The sequence below is a fragment of the Vigna umbellata genome, chromosome 1 (genome assembly GCF_029865625.1).
Source record: "Vigna umbellata cultivar VRB3 chromosome 1, Vumbellata_1.0, whole genome shotgun sequence".
Lineage (NCBI taxonomy): Eukaryota > Viridiplantae > Streptophyta > Magnoliopsida > Fabales > Fabaceae > Vigna > Vigna umbellata.
In genome coordinates this window covers 86,854,061-86,879,161 of record NC_142165.1, presented here as the reverse complement: position 1 = coordinate 86,879,161, position 25,101 = coordinate 86,854,061, and the positions used below count along the sequence as shown (strand labels likewise).

The following is a 25,101-nucleotide window of genomic DNA, read 5'->3' as shown; positions in this document are numbered from 1 at the left end:
TCCTGCATAATTGAATCCTTCACTTCATTCACACTGCATTATCTGCATTCATTGCCATTCATATATTTAAATATTGCATACAACTTTTCCTTTTCGGTTGTCATTAGAAGTTATTTACAATTTCCAGCAAAATAAACAATGTAATATATTATAGAAGGTTTTAATCTTTATATTAACAACTTAGTTTTGTTGGGATGTTATTCTGAAATTATAGGCGTTAGGAACGGATCGGGTACTGTGGAACAGTGTGGTGGGTAGGTTGGTAATTTCCTGCGACTGTGATGTGTGAGAGATGAGAGTTTGTTTATAGCGCGGTCGTTAAATTTGTTTGAAAAAAAAAAGAAAGAAAGAAAAAAAAGGGTGAAAAATGTAGAGTGAACTGCAACTAACAAATTAAGAGGGAGACGCTATATCTTCTCCTCATTGTTTCAAAAGCACATTCTCACCATTTTCATGCTTTCACCGTTTTCCTTTCTTTTCTTTAACTACGCATCTTGCTGCAGCTCAACAATTCTCAACTTCGATTTTCCTTTCGTCACCTTCTTCTCTTACTGTTCGATTTCAGATTGCGTTTGCGCAGGTGAAGAAATGCTTCCACGTTTTCTTTTTCATTTTGTTTCGCTTTTCAATTGATCCTTTTCGGAAGTCGTCTTTCAATTTCTGCATTGTATTTGTTTCACACTTCCGAGGCTAAAAGCCTTCTCCGTTGTTGTTTGCTTAAGGCTTATGAATGTTATCATCATTCAGATTATTGTTGTCTTTATTGATTTGTTAGTATTTGTGATAATTTTTATTTATTTATTGTATATTTTATCTAGAGTTTTGTTTGTTCTGAAAATGTGAATTTCCTTGTGTTTGATCCATAACATAACAATAGATTAATGTTTATTATCCGAATGAAGCTCGGATATTAATTCGGGACATCTAGTTCCAATTTTAACCGTTTCTTCTTAAACACGGCAAAATTTGCGTCTGATTAACGGTTCAGCTATGAGGCACTTTTCTATTATGGTTTTATTTTTAATATAAAATCGTTTCTAATTTATGTCATTTTTGTTTGGATTATCTTTTACATGCTACATTTAGGAGAACAAAAAGACAATTCTACACAAGAGAAATAACTGGGAAGTTTAGTAAGATAATTACGTCCATTCAAAATTTTCTTTTCTACTGGCAATACCATTTCGGATATTTTATTCCTATATTTCTCAGCGCACCAAGTTGGTGAAGAATTTCCTGCAAAACTTGACTCCCCAGTCTTTGTCGCCGTTGGTAACTCTCTAAAACTAATTCTAAAAGTTCAATGTTCCATGTGAGGGAGAATTTGACAGTCTGTTCTGTGTCTTGGGGAACATCCCAGAAAACTCCAATTTTTCCATTAGAATACGTAGAGCACCGTATTTTTTGTGTAAAATTATGGGAGCATACGCTGGTCAATATTACTTTTGGCCCCTCTCTGGAAAATTTTATATTTGAAACTGCGTAGAACAAAATCATTCTTTTTATTTTTATTTCTTGTTTATGGAGTCGTAACCTTTGATTATTTTGTAGCCGCAGATAATGATTGGGGGTTGAAAGCTTTGGTGGCCCTTGTGTTCCATACCATCCCAGCAATAGTACAAAACAAGATTCAGAAAACAACTAAAAAAGTAATAAAATAACAGAACGTCGAAGTGGTCTTTTGGGGTACTTTGAATTCGGGACATGTCCTCGTTGTCAAACTGGGGGCATTGAAGTTTTAGAGAGAAAGTAGAGGAAATGGGTTCCATTGCAGAGGAGGCAATGCAAGGCTCAGCAGGCAGTGAGGAGAGGATTCTTGTGTCTGTTCGTGTGAGACCTTTGAATGAAAAGGAGCTCTCAAGAAATGATCTGTCTGAATGGGAATGCATTAATGGCACAACCATCATGTACAGGAGCAACCTTTCAGCTACAGAAAGGTCCCTGTATCCAACAGCTTATACATTTGGTACGAAGAGGCTAAACTTACGAATCCATGCGTAGATTTGCTGATGTTAGGTTTATGTATGAAATGCTTATAATCGAGATGCAGAATGCTTTGGGCTGAAAACATTTTTGATTGAAAAATAAGTTAGAGGAAGCACTGGCTTAATTTAATTTGCTTCATACAAAGCTACCTGCGTTGTGAAATTGTTGGGTGTTTTGAATGGTTTTCATTTATACGATAAGGCCAAATGAATTAACTTGGAGAATGTGGTTGGAATTCATCATAATTGATGTTGGTGACGCAAGTTGATGAAATTTTTCGGGGTTTTACATCAAAGGCTCTTTGGGATCTTTGTTTAGTCAAAGTTATATTAAAATGTCATAAATCTGGTCGTTTCTATTCATGGAAATAGAAGGCGGTTCATTGTTTTGGCCATTTAAACGATTCTATTAAGACCATACTCACGGCTTTAATTCCATTAAATCCACATGGGTTAAAAGCTGAAATTGACTCCCTCTCTTCATCCACCTTGATTTTTTATTTTTATTTTTTGCTGCAGATCGAGTATTTAGTGTTGACAGCGACACAAGGCAGGTGTACGAAGAAGCAGCTAAGGAAGTTGCTCTTTCAGTTCTAGGTGGCATCAACTGTGAGTTTGTTTTCCCTTTATCGCCTTTCTTCCTTCATAAGAATAAACTTCCTTGGAATTTCTATTTTGGCTTATTTGGTCTTTGATTAACTATTTGATCAGCAAGCATTTTTGCATATGGACAAACAAGCAGCGGAAAAACATACACCATGAGTGGTATAACAGAGTACGCTGTAGCAGATATTTTCAACTACATTGAAAAGGTAAATGAAATATGAACTCATCGATTAATCAATGCATTACCTTTTCATTGTCAAAACCCTATATTGATTGCATTTTTTATCTTTCACAGCACACGGAAAGGGATTTTGTGTTGAAGTTTTCGGCATTGGAGATCTATAATGAATCTGTCAGGGATCTCCTAAGCGTTGACAGTACACCTCTTAGACTTCTTGATGATCCAGAGGTAAATATCTTTATCAGATTTTTAAAAAAGCTGGTGCTTCTATATTGTACTAACAGTTTGTAAGTTAAACAGAAAGGGACAGTTGTTGAGAGACTCACGGAGGAAGCTGTAAGGAACTGGAACCATTTTCAAGAACTAATTTTTTTCTGTGAAGGTAAGGACTAAGGAGGTTTGCTCTCTATCCATTTTTTTGTTGTTTAATTTCTCATTACAAATTGAGTTTTTGCCCAGCCAGAGCTGACTGCTAAGTTATCATAAAATTGATTGGATATTTCAGCTCAAAGGCAAATAGGGGAGACAGCACTGAATGAAGTGAGCTCCAGATCTCATCAGATTCTTAGACTGGTACGTATGTTCATCTTTTTGTCCAAGGGAAGAGAAGTTTATAGATCTTCATTCCTAAGATTCCTTAACTAATGATTCTTCAGACAGTTGAAAGTTCTGCAAGTGAATTTATGGGAAATGGGAGCTCCCTTGCCGCTTCCGTGGTATGACTGATTCACTCAGATTACAGAAAAATATAGAAAAATTACTTTTTTTATGTTGAAAAACTAAAAATCTTTTCCCCGGGTACAGAATTTCGTCGATCTTGCTGGGAGTGAACGGGCGTCCCAAACTAATTCAGCTGGTACTAGGTTGAAAGAGGGTTGCCACATAAATCGTAGTTTACTAACTCTAGGAACTGTCATCCGCAAACTGAGGTTAGCTTATGAAGTTTGCATTCAATATTTATTTTACTCAACTAAATGCACACTGTCTCCATATACTTTTAGCCGTATCCAGCACTTTACCCCACAAGCAGCCGACCTTTGAGCAAGTTTGAAATAGCAGAGATACTTGTTGGATTTAAAGAAGTTGGAAGAATGTTCATTTTTATAAACATACAGTTTTTTCGCTATATGAGGTTACTTTTCTTATTATGGAATATGGTGATTTCTTAACCCCTCTTCAAAATTCAAATTTATGGTGATTATTTTTTACCGATCTTTCTAACGGCAGGACCTGCAAAACTATATTAACACAAAAAAGGAAACCACCATAATGTTTTTCTGTCGCCTCTCTTTTTTCTCCATCATCTGTCATTTCACTGTTCACTTTTATGCATTTTCATATAGATTAACGGGTCAGTTTTTTCTGTTTTTAAAGATATACTCTACCTGTGGTACAAAAAGATTATAGATAGTAAATATTGACAACCAATGAAAGAAACCCAAATATTTACCATTTAATGCCCAAAGTTATAGCGCACTACTTAATCGTTAATTTACATTATTATTATGCAATAATCTGGCCATCTGATTCTGTTACAATTATCACTTTAGGGATTATGAAGAGATAAAACTTTTTCGGACTTTTTTTTTTCATGAACTTACCGAATGCGTCAATATAATCAATATTTGGATATATTAAGAATCTTTTATACTCATTTTTGAGAAACACTGCCTTACCCTAAAAACAATTAATTTGACGGCAGCAAGGGGAGAAATGGACATATTCCTTTCAGAGATTCAAAGCTAACCCGCATACTGCAGTCCTCGTTAGCAGGCAATGCTAAAACTGCAATCATCTGCACCATGAGCCCTGCAAGGAGCCATGTTGAACAAACCAGAAACACCCTTTTATTTGCTAGTTGTGCTAAAGAAGTGACAACCAATGCAAAAGTCAACGTAGTGATGTCTGATAAGTTGTTGGTCAAGCAACTGCAAAAAGAGTTGGCTAGACTGGAAAGTGAGTTGAAAATCTTAAGGCCAACGAAACCTGATACGTCAGCATTGCTGAAGGAAAAAGATCTCCTAATTGAGATGGTAAGGATCAACATTCTCATAACAAAGATTCGTTATGTTTGTCAAATTAGAATTTATTACGCTAATGAAATATGTTCACCATAATGTTACATCATGTAAGTGCATTTCCTTAAAAGGTAAAAGTAGATTGCGCTGTTTATAAGGTAGTAGGTTCTTTCCAGATTGTTGTTTAATTTAAACTATCTGTTACTAGTCCTGTAATGTTCTGCAGCTCAGGGTTTATTCCACACCTTCCCTGTTGTAAAGCTTTTATTAGACAACAAGGGCCCCTGAAATGCTCACAGAACAGCTAGTTTCAGTTGGTCTTTTTATGTATGAAAAAATGCATTTTGGTGAGATAACTTGAAATGTTTTCCACTATTATGTGTAGTTACTGATCATTTACGCCCAATCAGCAGATGAGTTTTAGAATATATGGGGAATGAGGGCACTATAATTTCCTGAAGTCTGAGCTTGTGTTTCACTTTTAAGTTCCCTTTTAAGTTGTAAATATGAATCTTGCTGTTCCTCTGTTCTTGCAGTTAAAGAGAGAGGTAATGGATCTGAAGATGCAGCGGGACCTTGCTCAATCTCAAATTAAGGATATGATTCAAGTGGTTGGAGATGATAGGTCCTCGAGTGAATTGGTATGAGTACTGTATTTGCCTACTCTAAAGCATTAAAAGTAGTAATTGTCATTCTTTTTTAATTTATTTTATGTTCAAACCCAATATCCAGGACAGTTTGGGTCATCAGTATCCCAAATTACGTGTGCGAAATTCATTTGACTTTGAAAATCGAACTGCCGAGCTACCAAATTCGTTAAGTTTTGACTGCATTGAGAGTATCAGATCTTTTGATGCATCTCAATATTCAGATGGACATAGCATTAGTTCTGATGAGAACTATTTCCAACTCCCTGATTTGGAAAAGAGTCTTCCCGTCAGGATTTCTTCTCCTGCGCTTTCTGTTGAAAGTTTTGATGATGCAAGGAATGATTTGGATCAGAAAAGTGTTGAACAGCACGAAGATAATTTAGAGGAACGTTGCAGGGAAGTTAGGTGCATTGGGTCAGAAGACATAATTACAAACACCCATAAACATTCAAATTCAGCAGATATAAGTAAAATTTTATACACAGAGTCTGTTGCATCATCTCCAACCGTCTCAGGATTAACCGAAGTTGATAACAGAGACAAAGAAAATCCAGATTTGTGGTCAGCTGGTCTAAAGGACAACAAAGAAATAAACAGCTTAGAAGAACGTTTTGTTCTTCCCTCTCCACAGAAAATATCTCGATCGCTGACACAAAGTGGTGCATCTAGTTCTAAAACCGTGAAATTAACCAGAAGTAGAAGTTGTAAAGCGACTCTCATGAGAGATACATCTTCAGATTGGTTTGACCAAGAAGAAATGATTCAGAATACAACCCCAATAGGAATCGAAAAAGACTTCAATGGAACACCGGAGGGCCCTCAGAAGAAGACTTCGACACTCAATTATAATGCAAATGCTGAGAGGTTATCATGGGATGATCACGAGAATTCCCTGGAAAGTACTTCAGATATACAGAATACGAAAACCTACATTGATAACGAAAGGTGTGACGATAATTCATTACCACCGGGAGAAAAGGAAAAAGATGATCTTGGAAGTTCAAATCTGCAAGCGAACCCCGAGGTATGCATCTAGTTGTTCATATTTCTTCCTTAATTTTCCTTTTTTTGTCTTCCTTTGATCCAACTATAAATGCTTCTAATCTACTATACGGATTCAGTTTTGTATTTTGGTTAGCCATGCAAGTGATGGAAGTAGCATCCCTATATAAAACCCTTTTTATAATGAAAATTCAACCAGTGATTCGGAGTTACTTTGCATGGCAGGTTCCAGCGACTGATTTGCAGTCGGATAATGCTATAAAGAAGTTCAAAGATGTTGGTTTGGACCCATTACAATCTGAGGAAGAAAAACAGTTAGAATGGTCTTCAGAATTTAAGCGGCTGCAGAAAGAGATTATTGGACTCTGGCATGCTTGTCATGTTTCATTGGTTCACAGGACTTACTTTTTCCTTCTATTCAAAGGAGACCCATCAGATTCTATCTATATGGAAGTAGAGCTAAGAAGGTTGTTCTATCTCAAGCAAACTTTTGCCAAAGGGAATCAGACTGTGGAAGACGGATATATCCTTAACGCTGAAACAAGGTAAGACTTCAAGCATTAATCTTCTTTAAAAAGATTTATCAATTTGTATTTAAACAAGTTTCTCGTTTTTTGTAATTGCAAAACCTACAATGCCTTTCTTTTGCAAACAGCCAGAGGTATCTGAGAACTGAGAGACAGATGTTGAGCAAACAAATGGAGAAGAAGCTGTCAAAATCTGAAAGAGAAAACTTGTATATTAAATGGGGAATTAGTCTAAGTTCAAAGCATAGAAGGTTGCAGCTGTCCCATCGCTTGTGGTCAAGAACAGATGACATAGACCACATTAGAGAGAGTGCCACCATTGTTGCAAAGCTGGTTGGTTCAGTAGAGCCAGATCAGGCTTTCAAGGAGATGTTTGGGCTCAATTTTGCCCCCCGGAGCACAAAAAGGAAATCTTTTGGTTGGACAACTAGTATGAAGAATATTTTGTAAGCTTGATTGTCAAAGCAAATTATTTTATAGGAAGTTTGATTTGGCCAATGTAAAATTTCTCCTTTGGCTCCATTTAAACATAGGACATTCTTTTTTTCAACCTTCTAAAAACAATCTCATCCCTTTTTTATGTTTCTAACTTCAATTGCTGCTTGATTGTAAAGAGTTTATCAGGATTTAAAATTCCAAGTTACAGATTTCTTTTGTACAATGTGCTTACCTAATAACTGAGAACTACCCCTGTGCATAAAAGAATGCATAGTAACAAGTGAACAATTAGTTTCTATAAACCTTTTCTTTCAAATATTTCGACTTTCACATTTTGAAGTATTCTCTAGAGTCTGCAATTTGATTTAGAGACGAAGTTGTTAGAACAAGAGAAGAAAATTATAAAGAAAACTTAAATTGGATTTAATTGCTTGCCTATGACAAGTACCTGGTGGTGTTTTTAAGTATAGAGAAGTCTATACTTCCTAATTAAAGCCTACCATGAGTTTTTTTCATACTACTTTCTAGTTAAAAGCTTTCTATGTTTTTGTATAGAACATTCAATAATGATTATATAAATTTATAATTTTCAATCATAAAACATTTTATCCCTTAATTTCACATTTTCTTTTTTACATAGAGGTAAGGAATGCATTGCTTGCGGAGCTGAAGCTATGATAATAAGTTAATCTTATTTGGTCTGAGGTATCATCGATTTCAACGGAGATGGATTGCTCTTAAAAGCTCATTCTAATGTACGTTTTGGAGATAACTTGTTTGATATGTACCTTCACAAGGAAACCATTCAAAATATCCAAAATGTCCTATCGAGTCACTAGGTGTTCTCTTCAAATTTTTTTCACGGATATGATAAACTTGTACATGATCATTTTGTTAGTTTTAAGAGTTAAGGATGTTGATAACACTTGCATAGAGTAAAAGATGTTATTTTTCATGACTTGGTCTACTCAACCCAATCTTTCTTTCCATACTTATAATTTAGCTTAAATTTATCTATTTTCATTATGTGAAGGACCCATACCGACAAAAAAAAATTCACCTACTAATATTACCTTAATCTTAAATTTAAATTAATAATTTCATAAATCTAAATGATAAGATCATATCATTACCTTTTGCTATCAATATCCAAAATTTGAAAGAAAAAAAAACTAACTTATTCTAATTAAAATTGCGGGTATTTGAGCATATATTTGCAACATTTCTATTTTTCTTAATACTTACACCTAGTTTAATTTTCAAGTTTGAAATTTAGTTTTTGTTCTGGTTAAGGCTGGACTAAACTAAGAAAGTGGATTTAAGGGTGAAGTATTTGAGTGTTGCTCCCTCCACCACCACCAAATGCTCCCTGCACCACCGTATACTTAATTTGTCCTTCCAATAAAATGGATATCAACATTCGTTTTATCTTCAACGATGTTGATATCCGTGAACGGATTTTCACATCTGTAGAAGGTTACATCTTTTAATTTTTTTTTGTTATTTTAGTTTATTGTTTTTACTTTAGATTTTATTTTAATAATTTTTTTATTTCTATATATATAAAAACAAAAAAATTTAATACTCTGTAAATTAATTTAAAATATAATAAATTAATAAACTAAAAAAAAAAACCTTGAACGGATATGGCATATCCGTTTAACTAATCAAATAAAAACATTTAAATAATCAATTAAATAATGAATAATACGTAATTAAAGTAAAACAAAAATCAATTTAATTAAATTAATAATAATTATTTCATCAAATAAAATAAAATTAATTTATATATAATTACGTAATATATTATAAAAAAACAAAAAAAATTAAATACTCTATAAATTAATTTAAAATATAATATTTTAATAAACTAAAAATTAAAAAAAAACTTGAACGGAGTGGCATATCCGTTTAACATAATTAATTAAAAAATAATATAATTAAATTAAATTAATAATAATTATTTCATTAAATAAAATAAAATAAATTTATATATAATTACGTAATAAATTTTAAAAAAAATAAATAAGATTTATATATTAATTTAAAATACAATAAATTAATAAACTAAAAATTAAAAAGAAATAAAAAGAACATAAACTTTGAATGGATGTGGCTACATCCGTTTTCGTTAACGGATTTCGACATCCGTTGAAGAAAATAAGAGGGGATGTAGGATTTTTTAAAATATAAAAGAATAGTTTTAGAATTTTTTTAAAATATGATGTTACAGGAAGCAATGTGGAGTGGTGTAGAAAGTAATCTCATAGTATTTTGATGTCTATTTCCCTTAAGTGTCCAGGAAAAATTTCTCAAATTCTTTTATCACCAGAAAATAGTCACAAGAATCTCATAACAACATAAAAACTAATTAATATTATGTCCTTCAGTTCTAGAATGAAGATAACTAAATATTGACCGAAATTTTATCTATTTATTTAAAAAATCTACTTGGATTGTATTATCTTCTTTTTCATACTATTTTTTTATTTTACTTTACTTGCAATTATTATCATTATCTTTTTCTACATGAAACCATTCCTTCGTTAAACTCAACCTTGTTCTTTTAAACATTTATTTTTTATTTCTTGTCAATTCTATAGTAATAATATTGAATTTCCTTTTATGATTATTATTAGGTAAATATTCTTCTTCTTTTGCAAGTGATATTCATCGTCTCTTAACAAAAGTCAAATGGGTTAAGATACAATCAAATTGTAATGTTTTGGTGGTTCATAATTGTATCTTAACTATCACATATAACTTCTAATTTAGTGGTAAAACTCAGTTCAAAATTAATAATATAATTAAGATTGTGAGTTTGATTTTCAACAAAATAATTAAAAGGAGAATAAGATGACATCAATTGTTTCATGGTAGAAATCAGGTGAACCAAGTTGCAATTGAATCACTTGATCTAACTTCTCTTTATATTCATTCTCTTCTTAGACATCATGTTTATACAGGTAAATGCTTCTTCATACTTTTTTTTAATTTTAAGTTTAATGGTGTTTACATTGTATAAGTTAGGATTGGTTGATATAAATTGTATATGTATTAATATCTTTGTTTTCTGTTATATGATCACTCTTTTTGATAAATTAGCTTATTCTTTTATCTTTATTTGTTTGTGTGTTTGTCTTCTCTTTTTAGAGGAAGATGTCTTTGTTGATTAAGTATTAGATGATAAGGGTGCATAAATATATGATAATATGTTTAGTTTTATATATATTAGTCCTTTTTGTAAAACTCCATTATACTTTTGGCTTCACTTCACTGTAATGTAACTCTTAGTATCAAAATATCTTTGTATATATATTTTGGTGTTATAGTTATACTAGGATAACTTTAATAGTATCATGTGTATTTTTTAAGTTAAATGTTTCTTGTTAATAAATGTGTGATAAATTTCAACAGTAATTAAATACTATTAAAATAGAATGTTAATTACAATAATTATATTTTGTTTTATCAATACTTTAACTCATCTTATTTTAATTCTTCTTATTCTTATATTTACACATTTTTTTAATGAAGAGTGACAAAACTAAAATACAAAATAGAATAGAAATGGAATTTTTTGCAAACAGTATAATTATTTACAATAAAAAAATTAAAAATTTTAATTTTAATTTAATTATTGATCAATTTAAAAAATTTTAACAAATAAAAGAAGATTCTTTATTTATAATTTTTATATAGTTACAATTATATTAAACTTTTTACTCATTTTTATTGTATTAATAACAATAATAATAATAATATACAAATTGAATATATTATTTAGATTTACTACACAACATTAAAGTAATTAAAAATAATAATAATAAATTACAAAATGATACAGTAATAGTTATCAGTCAATATAATATTATCAAGTATTTATTATTATATACGCCACGCCACCATATTATTTATTACGATACAAGTTAAATATTGAAGACTCTCGTTATCTATCTTTATAACATATTTAATTTATACCATATTTAATGTTATTATAGCTTAATCATTAAATAAGTTGTAAGTTTTGGTTGGATTTGATTTTATGTAAAGTAATGAGTTTCTTTTGAGTAAAAGTAAAATATTATATAATCTGGTATAACTAATAGTCATTCATTACTTAGAGTTGAGATAATTTAAATTATTTTTTCAATTTTTTTATATGTTTTTAATAATAAAATGGTGATAGAATTCTTAATTTTAAAGTGAAATTTAAATATAGTAATTGATTATAATAATATTATTTCAATAAACTTGAGATTATAGTATTATAAGAACGAAGATAAGATTTTAAATCCAATTTCTTTTTCTCAACTTCAAGTATAAAAAATGAAAAAGTGATTCTAAATATAAATTTTCGTTTTTATTAAATATTGATTATAATTTGTTCCAGTACAATTAGTAAATTCACATCATTTAGAGATTGACACTAAAGATAATTTAAATACATTTTGAGGCTAAGGATGAAAACGAAATTCTATATACAACGAAACCACTATTCCATTAGTCTTGAACTAAGGAAATAGAAAGTGATTCCAATTTGAATCTCTGTTCCTTTTAGTCTTTTTTTGGGAGACTTATTTCGGTATATTCAATAATTTCATATAATTTAGAAGTTGAAATACGTCTAATAGTTTTAAATGGCTTAAAAATTCATGTCAAAAGTAATTTAAATATATTTTTCTCTTTTAATCCTTAAAAATGTATTTTAAAGCCATAATTATGATGAAGTTTCAAACTTTATAATGAACAATATTTTGAAATATAATTATTGATCCTTGCATTTTAACGTAGTTATTTTTTATAATATACCTTATAGTCTTTCATTATTTAAAAATCGAGAACAAGAATTTAAATAACTTTTTTTTCTTCCTTCATCAATATAATAAGATTGATTCCAATAATATTAATTTAACCAGCTGAAGATCGTAACACTAGAAATTAATTATTGGTTAAAAAATATAAAACAAATAGTAAAAAAAAAGCATAGGAATATATGTCAGAATTATGAAAAAGAAAATTTGTAAAACATGTCATACATATTAGAATTATGAGTAGTGTCCGAAAGGTAAGTGAGTTGACTGAGGTGTCCAAACATTTAATATATGACCTGTCGCCGTTCCATCTATAAACAAAGAAAAAAAAAAGTAAAAAATCAAATGCCTCAAATTCGCGCTTAGCTATAAAAAAGTTTAAATAATTTTTACAAAGAGGTAATTTTGTTAAACTAAAATTGTGATAAGATAATTATAATAAATTATAATTTATAAAAAATATTTAACGTAATGATATGTTTAAAAGGTAGAATTAAAAATACAGAATTAAAGTGAAAAGACATTCAGATGAATTTAATGAAATTGAAATGACGAAGCAGAGTGGCTAGACGACATTCCATTTCTCAACCACTGCACCAAACCAGACAGTCCTGTAAACACAGCAAGGTTGTGATTAATTTGTTGCATTGGCAGAAAAGGAGCATGGTTGATTGCCACATAATTATAGGAATAGAGAAAGGATCACGTTATGCAATGAAACACTTTTTTTGGTTGCCAAAATGTCTGGCCTAGGTTAATGCAGCATACAACAACACTCACCCTTTTCCCTTTGTTCTATCCTTTTTGTTTTTTCCCCTGAACTAGCTCCAATCCCACTCCAAAAACATTGCGCTGATTAGAAATTTTGTCGAATAGGTTGTCTTCAATTGTCAAAAATTTCAACTATAATGAGTATGGACGTAACTATCCACTTGTGGTCCTTCAAATCCCATGACGTCAATCTAAGTTGATCCTGCCACAACTTTATGCCCAAAAATACATTGGAAAGCCTAAAAACAGTGCAAACTTGGCTCTTTCTGCTTTCATCTTCGGCTACACTGGCAGATACTCCATCGATTGCCCCCACACATTTTTCATTTTTTATCCCATAAAATAATTAGTTAGGAGAGTTTTTTAAAATCAATGTAAAATATTGTTAGAGATAAGAAACAAGTTAAATTCCTCAGTGATATTGACCTTTGAAGCCCAAAGGAATGAACACCGAAGGTGAAGCCAAAATCTGGGGATGAAAGTATGAAGTACCAAACAAGTAAAACATGTCATATCCATCACAACATCATCAAGAAACCTCAGCTTCGTAAAATTCAATTATCGTCGCCTTGTTCTTTATTTTGGCGCAAGCATTTGTCACCATGTTATTCCCATTCAAGACCAGAAGTGGATCAGATCCAAACCTCAATTCCAACATCAAATTATACAAACTGAGTTGAAACATCTGGGACAGATTGCTTGTTTCCATATACGACCAAGAGAATTTTCTTAGGAACCATCAAACATTATTAAAATTGACACGAAAGAATATATATAGATTCATTATGAGTAATCTACGGGTATTAAAATCATGTACGACCAAGAGAATTTTTTTTTATAAAATCATACGAATTTGATACAACTAATTCAAGTTTGATTTTTTTAAAAGGTATTCTACTTTAGTAATTTCATAATAAAATTACACCGTAATGATTAAAAAAAAGCAAGAAAAATGTTTGAAAAATTTAAGAAACACTTGAAAAGATAAAATAAAAGGAAAAATGGAGACCAGAGGCAATGCATGTTTTAGGAAGGAAGGTGATGTGAAAGAATAGGTGGTAATTAGATGCACTGATTAAAAGCCTCGACAACAAAACAGAAGGGAAAGTTAAACATGCAAAGATAAGATAGACAGACACATAGCTCAATGATTCTCCTATCACATCCTTCACAAACATTTAACTACGCCAATTCATTTAAAACCTACCACATTAGCCCAAGCACCCACATATATATCTAACTAAATTAAATCCAATCAGAGATCCTTCTCAATTATTTCTCCATTACCCTAGTTTTTGCAGCTGTGATCCATTTCATATATTTATATTTTCAAATTAATTCTATTCAAATTTTTTCCAACCAATAATTTCCAATTCCTTCGCATATTAATCTTCACACTTCTTCTGCTACTTATATAATTTACAATGAAAATAAATATTAATTTAGGCACACCTTTTTCGATTATATGAAGTGTCTTTTAATCCTAAATTTTGAAACGAACAATACTTTAATTGATATAGAAATTAACTGAGAATATAATAATACATTAGTGAATTAAAAATTATAAATAATTATTAAATTTAAATTCACTGAAATTTTTTAAAATTGGCTTGATGTCATTGAAAGAAATATTAATAAAGGGAAACGTTAGATTAGATACTATTCATAATGAATTTGGATGCAATAATTATGATATTTTTGCATAAATTGGAAAACAAGCGCCGAAAAATTTAAAATGAAAAAGAAAAAGGGCTTAAAATAATTTTTGGTCCATATCGGGTGGGTGGCCGCTGTTTCTTTTGTTTGCTGTAGATATTTAAAAGCTTAAAAGCAGAACGAAGAGAGTAAAATGAAGAATACAATAATTTACTATAAATAAGTAGATAGGAACAAAAATAGTAAGATAAATTGAAATAACGTAGGTAGAGAAAGTAATAAATATAAATTGAAGACATAAAAGAAAAACAGAGTAATAGAAACTTAAGCTTATTATGAGGGACAGTAAGTTTGCCCCAAATAACACACTACACATACCTCTTCCCTTCTGCCGGTCTATTTCATGTCCTACCGAAGGACGCTCTTCCCTTCATTACTTCCTTTTTTGCTTTATTTCGGTACTGCATACACAAAACAACACCTACATGCACCAATACACCAATACACCAATACACCTACATATCATAGTTCATTTTTTTTTAATAATTTTGAAATAAAAAAATATATTATTTTATTTAAGATATGATAAAGTAGAAAAGATTGAGGTACCACGGGAGAACTGCATTAAATATGTGTGTACAGGAGATTAAAGACAGAGAGTGATAAGAGAGAGAATATGTATGGTCCATCTGTGTTCAGCTACCCACCCCATCGAACAAATTCGAGTGGAATAACAGGTTCGATATGTGAAGTGCAAAACAGATAAATATGGATATTTTTGAAATTAGTATATATAAATATTCCAAGAGAAACATAAACCTATGGAGTGTTATGGTGGAAGAGGTTTGAAGGTGATGGAAGGTGATGGAAGATGGGGAAACTAAGGATGTTGGCATAGGTAACCAAACACTCACACCTTACTCTCTTCTTCCCTTCACTACCATGACTAAATTTCTCATCCTGCTGTTATTGTGCGCACGCTTCTTATCATGCGCCCACTGCGCCTCTGTCACCGAGATCCAAGCCTTGACGTCGTTCAAGCTCAACCTTCACGACCCTCTCGGCGCGCTTAACGGCTGGGACCCATCAACACCGTTAGCTCCTTGCGACTGGCGCGGCGTTTCTTGCAAGAACGACCGAGTTACCGAGTTACGTCTGCCTCGCCTTCAACTCAGTGGCCTACTTGACGACCGCATTTCAGACCTACGCATGCTTCGAAGGCTGAGCCTTCGCTCTAACTCCTTCAACGGCACAATTCCCCCATCCCTCTCCAAATGCACGCTCCTACGCGCCTTGTTCCTACAGTATAACGACCTCTCCGGCCAACTCCCGCCGGAGATCGGAAACCTCGCCGCTCTCCAGATTCTCAACGTTGCCGGCAACAACCTCTCTGGTGAAATACCCGCCGAGCTTCCCCTCCATCTCAAGTACGTTGACCTCTCCGCCAACGCCTTCTCCGGCCTGATTCCGACCACCATCGCCGGTCTTTCCGAGCTTCGGCTTATCAACCTCTCCTACAACAAGTTCTCGGGCCAGATTCCTGCGCGCATTGGAGAGCTTCAGAATCTGCAATACCTTTGGCTCGATCACAATGTTCTCGGCGGAACCTTACCTTCGTCTCTAGCGAATTGTTCCTCGCTCGTGCATTTGAGCGTGGAAGGGAACGCCCTCGCCGGCGTGTTACCGGCTGCGATTGCGGCCCTCCCGAACCTCCAGGTGTTGTCGCTCGCGCAGAACAACTTCACCGGCGCCGTTCCGGCTTCCGTTTTCTGCAACGTGTCGCTCAAAGCGCCGTCACTTCGCATCGTTCAGTTAGGGTTTAACCGTTTCACGGATTTCGCGTGGCCTCAAGCCGCCACGTGTTTCAGTATTCTTGAGGTTTTGGATATTCAGCAAAATGGCGTGCGCGGCATGTTTCCGCTGTGGCTAACCAACGTGACGACGTTGTCGGTTCTCGACATTTCCGGTAACGCACTTTTCGGCGAGGTTCCGACGGAAATTGGAAATCTCTGGAAATTGGATGAGCTGAAGATGGCCAATAATTCGTTCTCAGGCGAGATTCCGCCGGCATTAGTAAAATGTAGGTCCCTTCGCGTTCTTGATTTTGAAGGAAACCGGTTTTCCTCTGAGGTTCCTTCGTTTATAGGAAATCTGACAGCGCTGAAGGTTCTATCTCTTGGTGTGAACCATTTCTCTGGTTCTGTTCCGGTGAGTTTTGGGGGGCTTGTTTCTCTTGAAACTATGAGTTTAAGAGGTAATAGATTGAATGGTTCAATGCCAGAGGAAGTGATGGGGTTGAAGAATTTGACAGTGTTGGACCTCAGTGGAAACCAGTTTTCGGGTCATGTTTCTGGTGAAATTGGGAATCTGAGTAAATTAATGGTTCTGAATCTGAGTGGTAATGGCTTCTATGGAGAGATTCCTTCTACTTTGGGGAATCTTTTCAGGCTCACAACACTTGATTTGAGCAAACAAAATCTCTCCGGTAAATTGCCATATGAAATTTCGGGGCTTCCCAGCTTGCAGGTCATTGCTCTTCAAGAGAACAAGTTGTCTGGGGTGATACCTGAAGGGTTTAGCAGTTTGACCAGTTTGAAATACGTGAACCTAAGCTCTAACGAGTTTTCTGGGTATGTTCCTAAGAGCTATGGCTTTCTCCGATCTTTGGCTGTTCTTTCATTGTCTAATAACCGCATCATGGGAGTGATTCCCCCGGAAATTGGAAACTGCCCTGACATTGAAATTCTCGAGCTTAGATCAAATTACTTCGGGGGTCCCATTCCCGCGGATCTCTCTGGCCTAGCTCATTTGAAAGTCCTTGATTTAGGTAAGAACAACTTAACTGGGGCTTTGCCTGAGGATATCTCCAAATGCTCAGAGTTAACCGTTGTGTTAGCAGATCACAACGAACTTTCGGGTGCTATACCAGGGTCATTGGCCAAGTTATCACACCTAACTGTCCTGGATCTCTCTGCCAACCAATTGAGTGGCGAAATCCCCAGTAATCTAAACACCATCCCCGGTTTGGTGTACTTCAATGTCTCAGGCAACAAATTAGAAGGTGAGATTCCACCAATGTTGGGTTCTAAATTCAACGACTCCTCTGTATTTGCAAGCAACCAGAACTTGTGCGGGAAGCCATTGGATAGAAAGTGCGAAGAGACAGACAATAGGGAGAGAAATAGGTCGATGGTGTTAATCGTTATCATCGCGGTTGGAGCTTGCTTATTGGCATTGTGTTGCTGCTTCTACATCTCCAGCCTTCTGAGATGGCGCAGAAGGATCAAAGCCGCAGTGTCAGGGGAGAAGAAAAAGAGTCCAAGAACAAGTTCGGGAACAAGTCAAGGTCGAAGCAGCACCGACACGAACGGACCAAAACTCGTTATGTTCAACGCCAAAATCACACTCGCCGAAACAATCGAAGCAACAAGGCAATTCGACGAAGAAAACGTGCTGAGCAGAACAAGACACGGTTTAGTATTCAAGGCCTGCTACAACGACGGAATGGTCCTTTCCATTCGCAAGCTCCCAGACGGGTCACTAGACGAAAACATGTTCAGAAAAGAAGCCGAGTCGTTAGGAAGAATCAGGCACCGAAACCTAACAGTTCTCAGAGGCTACTTTGCAGGCCCATCGGATGTTAGACTCTTGGTCTACGATTACATGCCCAATGGGAACCTCGCAACGTTGCTCCAAGAAGCATCACACCTAGATGGTCACGTTCTGAATTGGCCAATGCGACACCTCATTGCATTAGGAATAGCCCGTGGCATAGCGTTTCTACACCAATCCTCATTTATCCACGGTGACATCAAACCCCAAAACGTGCTCTTTGATGCAGACTTCGAAGCCCATTTATCAGATTTCGGGTTGGACAAGTTAACAGTTACCAACCCAGTCGAAGCCTCAACTTCAAGCACAGCTTCAGTTGGCACGTTGGGTTACGTGTCCCCGGAGGCTGTACTAACAGGGGAACCCACGAAAGAGTGTGACGTGTACAGCTTCGGCATCGTTTTGTTGGAACTTCTCACCGGGAAGAGACCGGTGATGTTCACGCAGGATGAGGATATAGTGAAGTGGGTGAAGAAACAGTTACAGAACGGTCAAATTGCGGAGCTACTAGAGCCTGGTTTGTTTGAACTTGACCCAGAGTCTTCGGAATGGGAAGAGTTCTTGCTGGGTGTGAAAGTTGGTCTGCTTTGCACAGCCCCAGACCCTCTTGATCGACCAACCATGGCTGACATCGTGTTCATGCTCGAAGGTTGTCGTGTTGGACCCGATATTCCATCCTCCGCTGAAACCACACAACCTTCTCCGGTGTAACATAAACAACGGACACGTGTCTGTTGAAGTTTGACATATTTTTCCTTATTATGAAACTTGGTGATGTCAGACGTTGATTCTGTTACCAAGGATACGAGTTTCTTGATGCTACACGTGGCTTTAAAAAAAAAATAGAAAATTTGAAATTGGAATTTGGAATTTGGAGACTCAATTACAGGATGACGTAGAAGTCTCAATTATTAGGCACTGTGTAGGGTGGGTCCTGATTTATTTGATTTGGATTATTGCATAAATGATCTGTCATTTTGACCATTTTTTGGGTTTTTTTGGCGTGTATCAGCAACAGGGATTTAGAGAAGGAAAAAGTAATCATTTGTCACTCACTTTTCATCTCATCTTCCAAATCTGTTTAACTTAATCATTCAGTAGCTTTGTTTTTATGCTCATTTCAATTTTTCTTATCATTTACTTACATTTGTACCACTGCTGATTAACGATGAATTGTTCTAATATTCGATTCATATTATGGTGAACTCTTATGTGATTGCGTCCATCACTTTATATCTTGTCTTTTGTTTCTGATGCTGCATTGTAGAAGGTTAAATTAAATGTTGTCTGAATTTTTTGTAGTGTGAAAGAAGAAAATTTGAAAGTAGGTGACGCGGGAGAGAAAATACACAAATGAAAAAAGAAGAATTGATGCGACATGAAGCATCACAAGTCTAAGTTCATAATAACAATCCTCAAAATTTTCACTCTTTTCAACTGTGGAATTTGAAGTGCCAGCATGTGTCTTGACTTTAGAGAGCAAATCTCGCCAGATCGATTAGTCTATTTCCGCTAAAAAAATTAAAGCTTATACATATAATAAATAGATTAAAATTTCTTAGCTTTAAAAAGTTGGAAGAGAAAATTTGCACAGTTAAGAAAAATAAAAAACTATCAAATTAAAAATTAGAATTTTTGTAAAAAATTGAAGAAATTTCATCCACGTTGTTTTTGAGAAAGCTAATTGAAGCAACTTTTCGAATTAAGTTGCACACTTTTTATCTCTATCCTTCATCCTATTGTAACCCGTGTCTTAAAAAAAATTCAATCAATATGAAACAAAACATCATAGATATTTTTTTTTTTCAAATGAGCTTTTATGTTGAAATTGTTAACTGAATTCCATTTTATTCGTAAAACTCTTATTTTATGTTTAAATTGAAAATAAATTTAAAGTTAAAAAAAAATGGACGAATCACTATGCAAAAGCATTAATGGTAACTGTCTGACCTCATTTAAAACGCATCCAAAAACCCTCTGAACGGACGCTAGGTGTCAAGCGAAGGAGATCTGGAAATCAGATAGTGGAAGGCAGGTGTCGGCAGATGAGCGGACGTTCCTTTTGACGTGGGAAGCAAAACTGATTTTTCAGAAATTCACGTCACACTCTCTGCATGCACCCTTCTTCCCCAAACTCTGAAATTCTCAAATTCTCATCCTTCTCTCTATAAGTTCTCCCTTCTCTCTACGAAAACTCACCCTTTCTCTTCTCCGATCACCGTTCAGGCACCGTAGAAGCACTTCCAGCATCCAGAGCATCAGTTTGAACCAAACGGTTTCGGGTTCTGAACTGGTAAGTTCTTCTTCTCGTTAGTCGTTCGTTATCGGGTACATGCAAACCAAGTTCTGGTTGCATGAGTTCATAGTCTCTTTCTGAACCATTTTTGGTCTGTTGTTTGGTTAGTTGAAGAATTGTTGAGCATGAGGGTAGAAGGAATTGTAGTCAGGCAAACCGTGTTCTGTCTCTAGAACGTTCGTTCACGCTAAGAGGTAAGGGAAGCTTATATGATTTAATTTGTATGATGTTTGAATGACATGTACGTTCGTTGAGTTGATGAATTATATGAAGTATGATTTTGATATGTTTGATTATATGAAGTATGATTATTTGCTATGTTATGGGTGTTTGATCTTATGAAAATTGATTATGATATGAATGTATAAAGTTATGAAACTATATGTTAAGAAATGAGTTGGAATATAAATGATCATGGTATGAAATTCCCCTAAGAAAGTGTACGTTCGTTACTGAACGGTCCTTGATCGTTCAGTTTTCTAGTGAATTTGGTTAGAAGTGGATTCTTTCATTTGGGAAGAATCCTAGTTGAGGACGAGCGTTTGCATTTCGAAATACCGTGCTTGAGCGTTCGGCCAAGCATAGTTGTGTCTTGATATCCTGTTATAAACTTAAATATGCATATATATGAAATTGTATATTTTAGTTATTCTAAAACACTATTCCAATAGTATCTTAGTATATTTATCAAGCCTCTTTTCTATAAGTTTAGTAGCACCTGGTCTTATACCAAGTGTTCGTACTAAGCAAGTGTTTGGTCTTACACCAGGCACTCGTTCTTGCTCCTTAAGCTAAACTTCATAATAAGAGCGTTCGTTCAAGCCCACTAGGGTTCGCTCACTATAGTGTTCAGTCTTTGACTAACATTCTAATGGTTATTGGTGTTTCGTTCCTTCAAAGGCTAAGTATAATTAATTGACGTTCGGTTATTCACCTGATCTATTAAGTACCCTTATTTGATGTCTCTCAGTGTATGTCTAAAATTTTCCATATCTAGGGTCTTAGTACTTGACATGGTCTTTTTGGTGTTCGGTTGAAGTCCTCAAGAGTCAATTCATTTAATTGACTCACTTTGTAACTAACGTTCGTTCCATTCGTTTATTGTGATATTTGATTGTACTCGGTTTCTTTCTCAACCCGATAGTAACCTCTTAGTCTAAATCCATTCTGGAACTGGAGACCTCTCGGTCTCACTCCAATTGTTCGGTCTCGTTCTGATTCAGTGTTGAACGTTCGGTATTAGGTACCCTTACGGATCTTTGTGAAAAATGTTTAAGTGAGATGAATAATAACGAAAGATAAGAGTATATGATATGGATTGGAATGTTTTTGATTATGGACGAGCGTTCCGAGGAGGAACGACTCATGAATGAATATTGAGATTTGTAATGTATGAATGTGGGCATGCTAAGCTGGCGGTTCATCCTGATGTTCTGTGAGTACTCGTCCTCACGTAGAGGAGGGTAGGTCATGTGTGGGAACGGCAGGAGGTCCTAGTCCTTATGGTTAATTTGGACATATAGGACTAACATCGGGTGGCAGCTGTTGAGGGTATCCCAGTTACTACATCACCCGGGTGCACGAACATCGTAGCTACACAGATTTCATACAGTCTGGACAGTCAGTCTAGTATTAGGCTTTGCTTGAAACGTTTGATGAAATTTATCTTGTGTGTTTGATTGTTTGGAATGTATGTTTTTACATGAATTAAATTACATAAGCTTACCCTGTATTTCCTGTCTTGTCATGTTATGTACGTCCGTCTTTGTCATTGCAATGATCATCTGTGTGGATGTGAGCAGAAGGAGACGTACTGTTGGAAGAGATGCTGGAGGAAGAGAACCTGGTCGAGGTTGAAGTTAAGACTGAACAGTAGGACGTTCGGTCAATAGCTTAGTGTATAGTAAGATGTCGTTCGATCACCTTTCCCTTTTTATTTGTATGACCGTTCGGTATTTGTTTTTTTTTTGTAAACCGTTCGGTCAGAACTGTACTATGTATATATAGCGTTATTTCTCTTACTGGTTTGTAAGGCCGTTCGGCCATGACCGTACGCTTTGTTTAGTGTAAGACTGATATGAGTTATTATTAAATGTGATTATTCTATTATATAGTTTTAAACTGTATTTTTGGGATGTTACAGTAACACGGAAATGCTATTACACATTTGGTCTAGTTTGGCTTCATTCCCACCAAATTAAATCATATAAATTATTGTAAATATTTAAAGATGTATTATATATTCAAATAAGTTCATATTTAATTTCCTACCACAAGAAAATTATATTGCATAGCGTTATCAGGTATGATTTTCGGCCCCATGAACAGCTTTCTGTTTTCACGGAAAAGTTTTGGGTGCATGAAATGAAAGGGTGGACAGTAGGCAACTTAATTTCTAGAATTAGGACAATAATGATCTCTCTCTTTTTAATGTAACTAGCAAGCTTGGCATGGAATAAATGTGAGAATTATTCACGATATAAAATTTGTTTTGTCATTTTAGTTAGTTTAGTTAAAATTTTAAGTTTATAGTAAATTTAAATATATTTAATTAACTTTTCATTTATAATTTTTATTTTACTGAGTATCTAATTTTTTTTTTGTTTTTAGTTTAGTTTTTTATGCTTGATTTTATTAAATGACATCAGTTTTATTTTACATCATTATTGCTTACGTGTTTTCACATATATAAAAAATAAAAAATAGTTTAATTAAGTTTAAGTTTTGTATTTTTAATTGAATTTGTCTTAAACAATTTTGTTTTATTGAGTGATCAAAATCAATATATTTTTCAGTTGATTTTCAATTGAGATAATATGACCATTTAACTTTACAATTCCAAGCATAATATAATATATTTAGACAGTAATACTAACAAAAAATAAATCAATCAAACGGAGACATGAAACACTAACATTTAGTAAAAATAATTAATGTTCTAGAACTTCATTCTTGTTATTGATCAGGTTCATAGTGTTATGCTTTAAATTCCAAAATCAAATGATCATGCCATTCTAATTTACGACAAAGTCTTAAATAAAAAAAAATAAAAGTTTTGAATATTTAATAGATCAACAACTTTTAATAAACATTACATTGAAAATTTTCAAATTTATAAAAGTTTAAAATAAATAAATAATTTTTTTATTTTTCAAACAGAGACATAAACAATAACAATGTAAAATAACAATTATCTCACTCTAATTAATTACAAAATTAAAAGGCAAAAACTCAATTGAAAAACATATACAGTGGATATTGTAGCATATCATTTTAATAGTATACAATTATTAGAAGAGACATCATCTATAAAGGAATGAGAGGACAAATTTATTAAAGAGAATACATACAAAAGTCTATTACAGTTTTATCTCCCATAACTATAACAGTAATTGGATATATTCATACAAAGATTTTATACTTCTAAACATACTTTAACGTCAAATCAAAAGTCTACTATTGTTTCACAAAATATAATAAGACATAAAATCTAACAATCTAAATCCAAACTTCGGCATCATCTTCTCACACCATTAAAGTGATTATTACAAACAAGAAGGAACACAAACAAATAGAAAAGAAATGGTAAGTTAACGTACAAAAAAACAATCATGTATCATGTTTATAAAAGTAGGCATATAACATACATAAAACAATCAAATCCCAAATCATACAATCCTTCCTTTTAGACTTGATCATCCGTATACATATATTGATATCAAATTTTAGGAGTCTTACACTTTTAGTAGTCTTGCACTTTTAATAGTATTTGTACTCTACAGAGTTATAAACAAAGGGGTCATCACCCTACCACCTACAAGGTTAGCCCCCTTAGCATCTAGGACCAAATTAGTGCCCATAGACGAGGATCTCCTATTACTCTTCACGACATAATCATTCTTCTCTACTTGAGATTGAAAGTTATTAAGAGTGTTACAATAACTCCTAATACAAAACATCCTATATCAATATATACACTATATATAACCATCTTAAGGACTTCTCCTTAAAATCCTTATAATATCATATACAATTCACATTCACAATCCCATCACATACCACTTGTAATCATATTCACATTTGATATCCATTAAAACCAACATAATTCTAATATAAACATAGGCTGAATTTTATACAACAAATTATAATCAAACATAAATCAAAAGATCAGAGAAAACAAGCACAAAGCTGTTAGGACAAAGAACACTCAGCGTTAGGCCAGGTGCCCAATGCCAAGGCATTCGTAACTAACCCATCTTTACCCATCGCTCAACTATTTACTGAGAAAAAGAGTGCAGAGCTATAAAGGGACAAGTAGCGCTTAGTGCCCAAAATTATCGCTCATCGCCACAGAACTTAGGAGCTTTCTACCTTTGAAAAGCTCAGCGTTTAAAGGTGTCCCTTAACTTCTAGGAAACAGAAAACTCATTATCTTAGTACCGCTCAACATCACCAATATCAACACATCACACAACCTATTATAATATAATTATAAACAAATTTCAAAAAATTATTCCATACAATTACCACATACAAATTCAGGTT

At 33.9% G+C, this 25,101-nt stretch overlaps 2 protein-coding genes across 2 annotated transcripts; both read left to right on the top strand.

Moving 5' to 3' along the window:
- The first annotated feature begins 112 nt into the window (after positions 1-112).
- Positions 113-7,656, top strand: LOC124844402 (kinesin-like protein KIN-7G). Its single transcript, XM_047321330.2, has 14 exons — positions 113-580; positions 1,552-1,966; positions 2,505-2,594; positions 2,697-2,797; positions 2,887-3,000; positions 3,073-3,154; positions 3,278-3,345; positions 3,429-3,488; positions 3,577-3,701; positions 4,475-4,805; positions 5,327-5,431; positions 5,523-6,464; positions 6,668-6,987; positions 7,098-7,656. The coding sequence occupies exons 2-14, from the start codon at positions 1,759-1,761 to the stop codon at positions 7,417-7,419; spliced, it is 2,868 nt and encodes a 955-aa protein (XP_047177286.1). The 5' UTR covers positions 113-580; positions 1,552-1,758; the 3' UTR covers positions 7,420-7,656.
- Positions 7,657-15,267: 7,611 nt separating this feature from the next.
- On the top strand, positions 15,268-19,322 carry LOC124844399 (uncharacterized). Its single transcript, XM_047321326.2, has one exon. It carries the CDS (start codon positions 15,513-15,515, stop codon positions 18,969-18,971), a length of 3,459 nt encoding a protein of 1,152 aa, XP_047177282.2. The 5' UTR covers positions 15,268-15,512; the 3' UTR covers positions 18,972-19,322.
- Positions 19,323-25,101: the final 5,779 nt, after the last annotated feature.